This window comes from Panthera uncia (assembly GCF_023721935.1).
Source record: "Panthera uncia isolate 11264 chromosome C1 unlocalized genomic scaffold, Puncia_PCG_1.0 HiC_scaffold_4, whole genome shotgun sequence".
NCBI classification, from domain to species: Eukaryota; Metazoa; Chordata; class Mammalia; order Carnivora; family Felidae; genus Panthera; species Panthera uncia.
The window spans coordinates 3,019,483-3,034,180 of record NW_026057585.1 but is presented as its reverse complement, the minus strand read 5'-3'; the positions used below and the strand labels follow the sequence as shown (position 1 = coordinate 3,034,180).

At 40.0% G+C, this 14,698-nt stretch overlaps 1 protein-coding gene across 2 annotated transcripts in view; it reads left to right on the top strand.

Annotated features, from left to right (window-relative positions):
- GPR89A (G protein-coupled receptor 89A) overlaps positions 1-14,698 on the top strand; it is a 60,636-nt gene that overhangs the window by 25,463 nt on the left and 20,475 nt on the right. For both annotated transcript variants that reach the window (XM_049616459.1, XM_049616458.1), the window contains exon 8: positions 14,083-14,192. In XM_049616459.1, coding sequence (XP_049472416.1) covers positions 14,083-14,192 — 110 coding nt within the window. The remainder of the gene's footprint in view (positions 1-14,082; positions 14,193-14,698) is intronic.

The following is a 14,698-nucleotide window of genomic DNA, read 5'->3' as shown; positions in this document are numbered from 1 at the left end:
ATTAATGGTTTTTTTCGCTGTGCAAAAGCTTTTTATTTTGATGTCCCAATAGTTTCTTTTTGCTTTGGTTTCCCTCAACAGAGAAGTCATATCCAGAAAAATATTTCTAAGATTAATATCCAAGAGATTACCACCTGTGTTTTCTTCTAGGAATTTTATGGTTTCAGGTCTCACATTTAGTTCTTAATCCATTTTGAGTTTATTTTTATATATAGTGTGAGAAAGTGGTCCAGTTTCATTCTTTGCATGTAGCTGTGCAGTTTTCCCAGCACCTTTTATTGAAAGGACTTTTTTTCCCATTGTATATTCTTGCCTCCTTTGTTATAGATTGTTGTATAGGTGTGGATTTATTTCCGGGCTTTCTATTCTGTTCCACTGATCCATACTACTTTGATTACTATAGCATTGTAGTATATCTTTAACTCCAGGTTAGTGATACCTCCAGTTTTGTTCTTCTTTCTCAATATTCTTTGGTTCTCTAGAGTCTTTTGTGGTTCCATACAAATTTTAGTATTATTTTTTCTAGTTCTGTGAAAAAGGCTGTTGGTATTTTGATGGGGATTGTATTCAATCTGTAGATTGCTTTGGATAGTATGGTCATTTTCATAATATAAATTCTTGCAATCCATGAACGTGGTCTGTCTTTCCATTAATTTGTTAGCTGCAGTGTCTTTGATCAATACTTTATAGTTTTCAGTGTACAAGTCTTTTACTTCCTAGGTATTTTATTATTTTTGGTGCAGTTGTAAATGGGATTGTTTTCCAAATTTCTCTTTCTACAATTAGTTTCAGTTTTACTTCTTTCTTATGAATTTGGATGCCTTTTATTTCTTGATTGTTGCAACTAGGACTTACAGTACTGTGTTGAATAAAAAGTGGTAAGAGTGGACATTCTTTTTTCCTGATGTTAGAGGAAAAACTGTTTTTCATCATTGAGTATGACGTTAGCTGTGGGTTTTTCATATACGTCCCTTTTTATGTTGAGATATGTTCCTTCTGAATCTACTTTGTTGAGAGTTTTTATGATCCAGTGTTGAATTTTGTCAAATGATTTTTCTATATCTATTGAGGTGATTATATGATTTTTATCCTTTGTTTTGTTAATGTGATGTGTCACATTAATGTGTGATGTGTCAATATTGAACCATCCTTGCATCCCTGGAGTAAAACTCACTTGGATTGTGCTGGATGATCCTTTTAAAGTGCTATTGAATTCAGTTTGCTAATATTTTGTTGAGGATTTTTGCATCTGTGTTCATCAAGGGTATTGTAGTTTTTTTTGTAGTGTCTTTGGATGGATTTGGTATCAGAAATGCTGGCCGCATAGAATGAATTTGGAAGCCTTTCTCTTTTTTGGGGGGTGGTTTGAAGAGAATAGGTATTAACTCTTCTTTATTTTTTTTTTAATTTTTTTTTTTAATGTTTTATTTTATTTTTGAGACAGAGACAGGGCATGAGCGGGGGAGGGTTAGAGAGAGAGGGAGACGCAGAATCCGAAGCAGGCTCCAGGCTCTGAGCTGTCAGCACAGAGCCTGACACAGGGCTTGAGCTCACAGAGGGTGAGATCATGACCTGAGCCGAAGTTGGAAGCTCAACCGGCTGAGCCACCCAGGCGCCCCAATATTAACTCTTCTTTAAATGTTTGGTAGAATTCACCTGTAATTCCTTCTGGTCCTGGACTTTTGTTTATTGGGAGTTTTTTGATTACTGATTCAATTTTGTTACTAGTAGCTGGTCTGTTCAGAGATATCCTATTTCTTCCTGATTCAATTTCAGAAGATTCTATGTTTCTAGGAATTCATCCATTTCTTCTAGGTTGTCTAGTTTGTTGACATATAACTTTTCGTGGTAGTCTCTTACAATCCTTTGTATTTCTGTGGTGTCAGTTGTTTCATTTTTATTTCTGGTTCTATTTATTTGGGTCCTGTCTCTTTTTCATAATGAATCTGGCTAAAGTTTTGTCAATTTTGTTACCTTTTCAAAGAACCAATTCTTGATTTCATTGATCTTTCTACTTGTTTTTAGAGTCTATTTCATTTATAATTTCTGCCTGATCTTTATTATTTTCTTCCTTCTAACCTTGAGCTTTGTTTGTTCTTTCTCTGGTTCCTAATTTAGATGTAAAACTAAATTGTTTGAGATTTTTCTGATTCCTTGATGTAGGCCTGTGTTGCTGTAAGTGTTCCCCTTAGAACTGCTTTTGCTGTATGCAAAAAAATTTGGATGATTGTTTCTCCACTTTCATTTGTCTCCATGTATTTTTAATTTCCTCTTTGATTTCTTAACTGACCTGTTGGTTTGCCTGGTAGCATGTTTAGCCTCCATGTGTTTGTGTTTTTTCCAGTTGCTTTCTTGTGATGGATATCTTGTTTCATACCATTGTAGTCAGAAAAGATGCATGATATGATTTCAGTGTTTTAAAATTTATTGAGACTTGTTTTGCGGCCAGCATATGATCTGTCCTGGAGAATGTTCCATGTGTACTTGAAAAGAATGTGTATTCAGTTGTTTTGGGATGTAATGTCCTGTATATATCTTTTAAGTCCATCTGGGCTAATGTGTCATTCAAAGATGAAGTTTCCTTTAAAAAAATCCAGTTTCCTTACTGATGTTTCTGCCTGGATATTCCATTCATGCATTGATGTAAGTGTGATGTTAAAGTTCTCAACTATTACTGTATTACTGTCAGTTTTTCCATTTATGTCTCTTAACATTTGCTTTATGTATTTGGATGATACAGCGGTTGCATGAAAAGATGTTTACAGTTGTTCTGTCCTCTTATTGGACTGCTTTCTTTATCTTTATGCAATGCCCTTCTGTGTCTCTTGTTAAAGTCTTTGTTTTAGGGGCACCTGGGTGGCTCAGTTGGTTGAGTGACCAACTTCAGCTCAGGTCATGATCTCACAGTTGGTGGGCTCGAGCCCCACGTCACACTCTGTGCTGATGGCTCAGAGCTTGGAGCCTGCTTCGGATTCTGTGTCTCCCTCTCTCTCTGCCCCTCCCCACCTTGTGCTCTGTCTCTCTCTCTCCTCTCTCTCTCTCTCAAAAAATAAGTAAACATTTAAAAAAAATGTTTAAAGTAATAAATAAATAAAGTCTTTGTTTTAAAGTCTATTTTGTTTGATGTAAGTACTGCTACCCTGGCTTCCCCACCTCTCACCCCCGCTTTCATCTGCATGGAATATGTTTTCTAAGCCCTTCATTTTCAGTCTGTGTGTGTCTTTGGGTCTGAAGTGAGTCTGTGGTAGGCAGCATACAGATGGGTCTTGTTTTTTTATCCATTCGGTCATTCTAAGTTGTTTGATTGGAGCATTTAGACTGTTTACATTTAATCATTGATAGGTCTGTACTTATTACCATTTTGTTCATTGTTTTCTGATTGTTTTTGTGGTGCTTCTGTTCCTTTTTTCTTCTCTTGCTGTCTTGTCTTGCAATTGATGACTTTCTCTAGTGTATGCTTGGCTTTCTTGCTCTTTATTTTTTGTGTATCTATTATACATATTTGTTTATGGTTACCATGAGGTTCAGATATAACATCCTAAGTATGAAACGGTGTATATTAAGCTGATAGTCACCTAAGATCAAACACATTCTGAAAGAACTTTTTTCACTCCCCTCCCCCCCATTATATATTTATGTTGTCATATTTTACATCTTTATATTCATTGTTTTCTTCTACTTATGGCCTTTTCTTTTCACTTAAGGAAGTCCCTGTAACATCTCTTCTAAGGCCTGTTTAGTGGTGATGAACTCCTTTAAGTTTTGGATGTCTGGGACAAACTCTCCTTCAATTCTGAATGATAACGTTGCTGGGTAGAGTATTCTTGGATGTAGGTTTTTTTCCTTTCAGCACTTTGAATATATGTTACCATTCCTTTTTGTTCTGCAGTTTCTGCTGAAAAATCAGCTGATAGCCTTATGGGGTTTCTCTTGTATGTAACTATTTGCTTCTTGCTGCTTTTAAGATTTTGACATTTGACATTTTAATTACGATGTATCTTGGTATGACCTCCTTGGGTTCATCTTGTTTGGAACTCTTTGCTTCCTAGACCTGGATGTCTATTTCTGTCCCCAGGCTAGGAAAGTTTCTGTTACTTCTTCAAATAAGTTTTCTGCCCCTTTCTTTCTCTTCTAGGATCCCTATAATGTTAATGTTTACTTGCTTGATGTGATACAAAAGAACCCTTAGTCTTATTTTTTTTTTAATTCTTTTTTCTTTTTGCTGTTCAGCTTAGGTAGTTCCCATTACCCTTCTTCTAGATCACTAATCCATTCTTCTGTATCCACTAATCTGTTGATTCCCTCTAGTGTATTTTCCTTTTCAGTTATTGTATTCCTCAACTCTGATTGGCTCTTTTTATATTTTCTGTCTTTTTGTTGAAGTTCTCACTGGCTTCTTACCCTTCTCTCCAGTTTCATGAGCATCTTTATGATCATTACTTTAAACTCTTTATCAGGCATATTGCTTATCTCCATTTCATTTGGTTCTTTTTCTGAGGTTTTGTCCTACTCTTTAGTTTGGAACATCTTCCTCTGCCTCCTCATTTTGCCTTTCTGTTTTTATTCTACGAATTTGGTGAAACAGCTACTTCCAAACTTGAGGAAATGCTCCGGGTATCATCATCTTCTGTGTAGACTGTATGTGACTGGTAATTTTTGTTGATTGGCAGAGGCTGGGGGCCTTGGAGCACTCCATTCTGGGTCTGCCCTGGTGGGATGTTTAGAGCTGAAGTGGGTGTGGGCCAGGATGGTCCTGGGCCTCTCTGTGCAGAGGGCACCCTGGCAAGATAGCTGAAGCTGAAATGTGTGCAAGCTACGGTGTCCCAGGGCACTCCATGCAGGAAGCACCCTGACTGGGTGGCTAGAGCCAAGGCTGGCACAGGCCAAGATGCTCCACTCCAGGGGCACCCAGTTGGGGGATGGCTGGAGCTGAGGTGGGGAATGGGCCAGGGTTCCCAGGTATTCCACTCAGGGGGTGCCCTGGCAAGACAGCTGGAGCTAAAGTGGGCACAGGCCAGAGGTTCTCGAGAGGCTCCATACACAGGGTGCCCTAGCAAAGTGGCTAGAGCTAAAACACACGTGAGCCAGGAGGTCCCAGTGCGAGCTGCACTAGGGGTGCCCTAGCAAGCTATCTGGAGCTGAAGTGGTGTCAGCCTAGAGTGTTCCAGGGTGCTTTGTGCCTGTGTCACATGGTGAGATGGCTGGAGCTGTAGTGAACGCTGACCAGGGGTGCCCCAGCGTGTACAGTTCTGGGGCTGCTTTGGTGGGACAGCTGGGACTGATGCGGTCCAGGGGCTCGGGGCTCACTGAGGTGGTAGTCTGACTAGGGTGCTCAGATCCTGCTCCTGTCTGTACTATTAAGGTGGAGGGGGAACATAAACTGTGGTACGTGCCAGCCCTGGCCAGCTAGAGAGAGTTCCAGCAGCTCCCCAGTTGTCTGGTAGGCTTGTAGAGCTGGATCCTTTATATTCAAGTAGTTCTTGTAAACCATGCCTTTTTTTCTGTGCCTCAGGCCAGACAAATCTGTTCATGGTCCCTCAGTACAATTCCTCTCCCCTGCACCCCCTGCACTGTACAGCATTGGCAGGGGGAGGGAGGGGGAGGTTCCCTTTAATACTGAGTCTCCACTATTTTGCCATTCTCTGTGGTCTGTCTACCTTTTGTTGTGCAGAAGCTGTTCAGTCAGCCCTCAGTCATTTTTTTTACTGTTTATTTATTTATTTTGAGGGAGAGAGAGAGAGAGAGAGCTGGGGAGGGGCAGAGACAGAATCCCAAGCAGGCTCTGCACTGTCAACTTGAACTCACAAACCTTGAGATCATGACCTTGAGTCAAAATCAAGAATCAGACACGAACTGACTGAGTCACCCAGGCACCCCAGCCCTTAGTTATTATTCAGGAGGAATTGCTCTATAAATAGCTGCAGATTTGGGGTGTCAGTGGAGGAGGTGAGTTCAGGGTCTTCCTACATTACCATCTTTGACACCTTTTCCTTGGATGTGTACTTTTAAGCCATTTCATCATAAGTCATGGTTAGGAATTGACCCTGATCCCTACATGTACCCCTACAGGTTTTGTCTAGTCAGAATCTGGGATGGTTTGTGATCCTCTAGTAGATCTTATTAATTTGAGTGGCTCTCAGAAGAGTCAGCCTCCTAACTTGGCCTAATTATCACCGCAGTGGAGCTATCAGGGCAAATAAGCTAACATGACAACACTGGGGCCCTTGGGATTCATACTAGAAACACTGTTTTCACAAATACTCCTAGCTGGGCAGGAGTAGTGACCAGAAAACCATCTTTTAATTTACCAGCAGAGAGCCATAGTGAGATGACCTACAAGAAATATAACATCTGTTATGTACAAAAGAATTAATGGTTAAAAATGGGGGTAGGAAAGAGGCACACTGTGTTCTCCCTGGGAACACTAAAGAGAAGATGAAATTTATAGTATTTGGAAAACATTCATCAAAAACCTAGTTCAGGGGTGCCTGGGTGGTTCAGTTGTTTAAGCATATGACTCTTGATTTCAGCTCAGGTCATGATCTCACATTTCGTGGGTTCGAGCCCCCTCATCAGGCTCTGCTGACAGTGCGGAGCCCGCTTGGGATTCTCTCTCTCTCTCTCTCTCTCTCTCCCTCCCTCCTTCCCTCCCTCCCTCCCTCCCTCCCTCCTTCCCTCTCTCTTTCTGTGTCTCTCTGCCCCTACCCTGCTTGATGTCTCCCTCAAAATAAATAAATAAACTTTAAAAATAATTTTTTTTAAACCTACTTCAATTAGTATGAACACGCTGGTTTAGTGATCAAAGCCTTCAGCTTTTTTCAGGTTAAAAGAATTAAGTGATCTGTTATTTTCTTTTTCTTTTGACTTAGATGTCAAAGTTTTTGTTTTGGTAATCTAGGATATAGCTAAATTATAGTCTGTACTCACAAACAGTATTAATACAACTTTGAAATTGTGGTTTTGTGGAAGATAGAAAATACAGCTATGCAACTCTCCCATAGTATAATGAAAAGAATTTGAGCCAGACAGTCACTTTACAATAAACATGCTAAGTGATCTTGAGCAAATGCTAGACTTAGTTTCCTCATTTGGAAAATGACAGGGTTGGCTAAAGGGTCTCTAGGATCCCTTTCCAACCACAGATTCTGAATTTCTAATTTTTCTGTTGGTGACTAAAAAAAAACTAGAATATTATAATATGTAAAAGTTTAATGCAAGCTATTACTGTAAAGAAAAAATCTTAACCTATACTCTTGAGTTGGTTTGTTTATTTATTTATTTTTAGGGTCTCTTGAAAACTTGTAGAGATAGGGGAAAAAATACATTCACTGGTGAAATTTCAGCACCAGCCACAACTGCCTTCAAACCATGGTACTGCAAAGAGTTTACGTAAATCCTTCTATAGAGAATCATTTTTATGATTCTAGTTTTTACTAGAAAAAAATCGTAAAAGATATTATTCAAAGACACTGGAAAACGAACAGAGGTAAAAATTTTGAAGAGTATCACGTTACCTCACGTTTTGTGGCTTTCTTCCTCGGGGTTGCTCTTCAGCCACTGCCCACTATCCTAGCATCCACTCAGACTGATAAATTTCCAGTTACTCTGGTTTGAACTTGGAAGTGAAATTTTGGAGGCAAGAGACATGTAGAAGTACTAAGATAATAGAATCGAGGTATAAACTATCCAAGTCCCTGCCTCATCACTAAACAATACATTTGCAGAGTAGATACCAGAGAGCCTGAGAAAAAGTAGGGAGAAACTAGAAGGAGGTCTACCCTTGAAAGACATAATTCCCTCTTAATGTGATCTGCAGGTGTGTGGTGCCTTTGGCTGCGTGCATTGCCTGAACTGTGTGTAAGATGGGCACAGAGCTTGAATGACAGAAAGTGAAATTCTTAACTGGTTTAAGGTGTCACAAGGTACAACCTGGGACTGGCAAGGTGCAATTAGAAATTTTAGAGGAACCCCTAGAAACAAAGGGACCAGAGAAAGGATAGGCCTTAAAATATAAAATCTGTTCAGATTCTTTGTCAACCACTAACTAACCTGCTCAGGCTCAGCAGAGACCACCAGAGTCAGCTACAAAGAGAGCAGCTGGATGCTGAAAAACTAGGCAAAGATAGTAGTTGCTGCATGCAGTAGGTATGATGGCTTCACAGTTTGAGCCCAGGTAAGCTAACTGCTTAATAGAACAACAACCAACCAAAAAACAAAAAAAACAAAAAAAAAAACGTTCTCGGGGCGGGGGGGGGGGGGGGGGGCGGGTGATAGATTCCCAAGTTACTGCAACATACTATCTGCAGTGTTAAGTTTTCAGCCAAAACTTACTCGACATACAAAGAAATGGGACCAAGCAATCTATGTTCAAGATAAAAAACAGATAATAAGACACTTAACTTCAAGTGGGCCCAAATAATAGCCTTTAAGTCTTTTTGTGAAATCTATTATGAATTCTAAGAAATGAAGGAGAACATAATATCAGTGAACAGATAAAGCATCCCAAAAGAGAAATGGAAACTGTATTTTAAAAAGAAAACAAATTCAAAAACTGAAAAGTACAATAACTGAAATGAAAATGTCACTAGGTAGGCCTAGCAGAATTGAGAGGTGGAAGAATCAAGTTGAAGATAGATCAATAGAAATTATTCAGTTGGAGGGACGCCTGGGTGGCTCAGTTGGTTAAGTGTCCAACTTCGGCCTAGGTTATGATCTCGTGATTCGTGAGTTCAAGCCCCGCATCGGTCTCTGTCCTGACAGCTCAGAGCCTGGAGCCTGCTTTAGATTCTGTGTGTCCCTCTCTCTGCTCCTCCCCTGCTCATGCTCTGTCTCTCTCTGTCTCTCTAAATAAATGTTAAAAAAAAAAAAATTAAAAAAGAAATTAGTCAGTTGAAGAATAGAGAAAAGACTGGAAAAAATGCAGGGTATTTAAGTATAAAACAATATCAAGCAATTCAAAATGTGGTTGGGGTCCTAAAGAGAGAGAAAGAGAGTATTTAAAGAGGGGTGCCTGGATGGCTCAGTTGGTTAAGCATCCAACTCTTGATTTCGGGTCAGGTCATGATCCCAGGGTCGTGAGATAAAGCCCCTGCATCAGGCTCCATACTGGGCGTGGAGCCTGCTTAAGAGTCTGTCTCTCTGCCCTTCCCATGCTCAGGTGCATGCACGTGCGCATGCTTTCGTGCTCACTCTCAAAGAAGGGGGCGGGGGTGCATTTAAAGAACTAATGGCCAGAAACTTCCCAAATTTGGTGGAAAATGTTAATTTACAGATCCAAGAAGCTTAACCCCAAGTAGGGTAAACACAAAACTCTACTGAGGTTCATATCATCAAACTACTAAAAGATGAAGATGAAAAAATCTTGAAAGCAGCAAGAGAAAAATGATACAGGGGAATGTTGCAGACTTTGAATCTGGAGCTCTCTCTTGTCCAGCAAGAGATTGGATGCAGAATTGAATATGAGAGAAGCTAATGTCCAGGAGGTGACAAGAGCCCCGAACAGGGGTTTTGCCTCTGTATGTATTGATCTCTCAAGGTTTCACATACATGGTGAATGTGCAGAAACAAACAATAAGATAGTGACCATTAATTTGTAAGAAGCAAAGGGTTTGGGGGGCAAGTGGCGGTAGAAGTTGAGATTAAAGCACAGTGATGTATTGGCGCCAGATGCCAGATGGACAGTGTTTCTCTGTGGGCGATACAGCCACGTAGCTGTTCTCTCCAAAGTGTAAGATTGCTGGAGCGCGCTGCCTCAAGGCTAACAAGGCACCTTTCTACTAGCTAACCTTGGGCGCTTTCGCCCCATAGTGGCTTTGTCCCTCTATTTTCAGAGGCTTCTGTCCTGTGGAGGTGGCTTTTCTCCCTAAGCCTTGTTTTACTTAGTGACTAACCTTGGGCACTTTTGCCCCATAGTGGCTTTCTGCCCTAAGCCTTGTTAACCCACTGGTGCAAGTGTACAGAATTCTTAAGCTTATTTTCCACAGGGGAACAATGCAAAATAATGGTTGTTTAACAGGGTTGCAGGTACATAATAAACATACAGAGACTTAAAGTATTTCTTTAAACTGACATTTAGAAATACAATACCAATTACAACCACTCAAAAAATGAAATACTTAGATGTAAGTCTAACAAAACATATATAGGTCTTACATGCTGAAAACTATAAAATGCTAATCAAAGAAATCAAATATCTACATAGAGAGGCATACCAAGTTTATAGATTAGAAGACTCAAAATAGTAGATATGTCAGTTCTCTCCACACTGATACACAGCTTTAACATATATCCCAACAAGATTTTTTGTAGATTTTATATGGAAAGGCAAAAGTACTTAGAATAGCTAAAACAATTTTGAAAAAGAATAAAATGGAAAGAATCAGTCTGATTTCAAAGTTTATTATGTAGCTATACTAACCAAGAATGTGTGGTATTGGCAGAGGTATAGACACATATCAATAGAAAAGAGCAGAAAACTCAGACATAGACCAACACAAATATGCCCAAGTAATTTTTTTACAAAGATCCAAGAGCACGTCAGCAGAGAAAAGATCGCTTTTTCAACAAATAGTTCTAGAGCAATCGGATATCCATAGATTTAAAAAACATTTTTTTAATGTTTATTTTTGAGAGAGAGACAGAGACAGAGACAGAGACAGAGCAGGGGAGGGGCAGAGAGAGAGAGGGAGACACAGAATCTGAAGCAGACTCCAGGCTCTGAGCTGTCAGCACAGAGCCCAGCATGGGGCTTGAACTCAGGAACCACAAGATCGTGACCTGAGCCAAAGTCAGACATTTAACTGACTGAGTCACCCAGGCACCCCTTCATAGATTTTTTAAAAAATGAATCTCAATATAAATTTCACATCTTACACAAAAATTAACTCAAACGTACAACTGTACAACTTAGGGAGAAAGAAACATAGGAAGTCTTAGGAGGGCTCTAGGGCTAAGCAAAGAGTTCATGGATTTGACACCAAACATATAAAAGGAAAAATTGATAAATTAAACTTCATCCACACCACAAGCTTCTGCTCTGGGAAAGACCCTGCTCAGGGTGAAAAGACAAATTACAGACTGGGGGGAAATATTTGTAAACCACAGATCTGAGAAAAAACTAGTATCTAAAATATAAAAACTTTCAAAACAGAGTTTAAAAAAAAAAAGCCCAATTAGAAAATAGGCAAAAGACATGGAGATATTCATTGCAGAGCATATGTAGATTGCTATTAAGTAGGTGAAAAGATGTTTTAACATCCTAAAACGTGAGAGAAATGCAATTAAAACTATGAGATACCACTATACACGTATTAGAATGGCTAACATAAATAAGTGACACCAAATCCTAGCAAGGATGTAGAGAAGCTAGATTACTCATACATTGCTGGTTAAAATGTAGAATAGTAATTCTGGAACACATTTAGCACTTTCTTTAAAAACTAAACCTGCAACGACCACACAACCCAGCAACTGCCTTCCTCGGCATTCATGCCAGAGAAAAGAAGAGTTGGGTTCACAGAAAACTTGTACGCTGACGTTTGTAGCAGTTTTATTCATAGTGGCCCAAATTGGAAATAACCCAGATACCCTTTAGTGAATGAATGGTTACGGGGTCGCACATGTACAGAATACTACTGAGTAATAAAAATGAACGAAATGAATGAACTGTCACTAAAACAGCCTGGGTGAATCTCCAGAAAATTATGCTGAGTGAAAAAAGCCAATCTGCAAAGGTTCCATACTATCTGATTCTATTTCTATTACATTTTTGAACTGACAGAATGGAAACGGAAAACAGATTTGTGGTTGCTAGGTGGTTAAAGAGGAGTCAGAGGAGAGAGGGGGGAAGTGGGCTGTACAAGGGCATTATGAGGGATCCTTGTAGTGATGGAAATATTCTGTATCTTGACCATATCAGTGTCAATACCCTGGTTGTGCTATTGTACTATAAATTTGCAAGATGTTTCCATTGGGGAAAGCTGGGGAAAGGGTGCGTGGGATGTCTCTGTAATTTCTTATACCACATGTGAAACTACAATACCTCAAAATGTTTAATTAGAAAGGAAAAGTAATTGCTTTCTTCCCACCTTTCTAGTTTGTACCAGAAGAATAGTAGAGTGGTGTATTTAAACCACAGTAGATACTTTTCAGCCTCTTGACTTGCAAACTACCACCAAACCTCAGCCAGGCACATGTTTTTCCAGACTGTGGGGTTTTTTAATGGCATCCAGCTAATAATGAAAAAATAATTTCTTGTTCTGGACTGCCCTTATCATAAAGAGGCAATAATGATGATGGTCACAGGATGTGGTGTTGATGATAGTGACAAAAAGTTCAAGATAAAAGTACAAGTACCTCGTACTATTTTTTTCTTTTTTACCACATCTCCGGAAGTCTGATAATGTTAACCATTTCTTTTTTTTTTTTAATTTTTTTTTTCAACGTTTTTTATTTATTTTTGGGACAGAGAGAGACAGAGCATGAACGGGGGAGGGGCAGAGAGAGAGGGAGACACAGAATCGGAAACAGGCTCCAGGCTCCGAGCCATCAGCCCAGAGCCTGACGCGGGGCTCGAACTCACGGACCGCGAGATCGTGACCTGGCTGAAGTCGGACGCTTAACCGACTGCACCACCCAGGCGCCCCTAACCATTTCTTTTAAAAATACATGTTTATTTCTCAGCTGCAACTTATGGTAAGAAAGAGCAAAATTGGTTTAGGCTAAAGTGATAAAATTAAAAGTGAAAGTGAGTCATTTAAAACAAGGTCACGCTTGTTGTGTGCAGCCAGCCTTCACTTCTTCCAGTGATTGTGCCTCCCTGCCTATTCTGGGGCCACGATACAGTGTCGGTCACCTTGACATCATCAACCAGTTCCACTCCACAGCCAGTCGTTGCATTTGTCGTGCTGTAGTCATCAAAACTAAGGACAATAGAAATGGGCCTCAGTGCTCCCTCTCTCCCCACTGCTTCTCTTTTAATCCGGCCCGGTAAACTGAAGTGAACTTTCAAATGAGTAAGATAGAACCTCTTCCTTCTTCATACACTTGTTCCAGCTTTTCCACCTATGAAAATGGCAAGACTCATAACCCTTAGTTCTCCCAAGTCAAAATCTTCCTAGTGAGCCTCTTCTTGGTTGTTAATGAATTCTTCCAACAATGCTAAGTTATAGTGAACATGTGTAATTAAAGAGCTAAAACTTAGAGCTATATCCCATTCACTCGATATCCAGGCAAAGGTCATTTTGAGAAGAAAATTAAGTCAGCATGACCCAGTATACCTCATATTCTTATTGTTAATACCTTTAATCACTGTCTTAAAGAATCTAGCCCACAGAGGGCCACCTGGGTGGCTCAGTCGGTTAAAGTGTCTGACTCTTGGTTTTGGCTCAGGTCATGATCTCATGGTTTTGTGGGTTCGAGCCCGGCATCGGGTTCTGTGCTGCCAGCACGGAGCCTGCTTGGGATTCTCTCTCTCTGTCCCTCTGTCTCTGCTCCTCCCCAACTCATGCTGTCTCTGTCTCTCTCAAAATTAATAAATAAACTTAAAAAAAAAAGAAGAAGAAGAAGAGGCTAGATTTATGTGATTTTCCTGCATTTAGTTTTTGTTCTTTGTCTGCTTTTGAAAAGGAAGGAAAGAAACTTTTTAGTTCTTACCCTGAACCTGGCCCTTCAGGTGTGTTAACTATTTTGTCCTTAAATGATAATGGTAAAAATTACCAATGTAAGTATAGAGCTTTGTAGTTGACGGCATGAGTTCTTATATACGGTTTCAGTGATCTTCACACCCGGCCAGAGATGAGGAAATGAAAACTCTGCAGTCTTCTAGTTTCTCAGTTAGAGCCAATCTTCACATTTCTTGCCTTCGCCAAATTCTGTGCTCCATTGCATAGGCCACATTGCTTCTTGGGAGTGTATAGTTTCCCCTTGGTTGTGAGTAGTGGCAAAGCGGGACTCCGGAGTTTTGCATTCTTTCCTGAACAACTCAGCAAGGGAAAAGGGCAGTTATGAGACTAGAAGGTGGATGAATACCGACTATGAGGATTAAAGCTCCCTGCTGAGGTTTTATCTTTTCTTTCCTTTCAGGATGGCAATGACACGGAGAACTATGTTCCAGAAGGGGGAGGTGCATAACAAACCATCAGGATTCTGGGGAATGATAAAAAGTGTTACCACTTCAGCACCAGGAAGTGAAAGTATCCTTTATCCCTCTGCCTGATTCTTTTTTTCAACTCTGGACCAAGGCCAGAAGAAAAAAGTAGTGTTGGGATGGTCTTCTCTAAGGTACCTGACTGCATCAGAGTCCAGCTGGCCAGGGCTAGGCTTAGGAAATACAGAGTCATCTCTCCAGTGCCCCTAAAAGATCATAAAACGATTGTCTTTGAGCTCAAGAAATCCTAAAAGTCACTCTTTCCATTTTACAGATGAGAAAATAGACCCAGAGAGGTTAAGTCACACTGTGGTTTGTGGCAAAGATAGGACCTCCTTTTAGTTCTTTCCTCTACACTATTCTATTTCCCAGGTCTGAAAAACTAGCATAAAACACAGTGACTCCTGAAAATGGATGGTTTGTATGTATATGAGCTGGTAAGGGCCCATTTCTAAAGCGATCGGTATTGCTAAACAACTTTTAAGCAGCACTGTATCTTCATTGACTTTTAGTTTGAAGGATGAAGGATATTGGGTTTAATGGGTTGTTCTT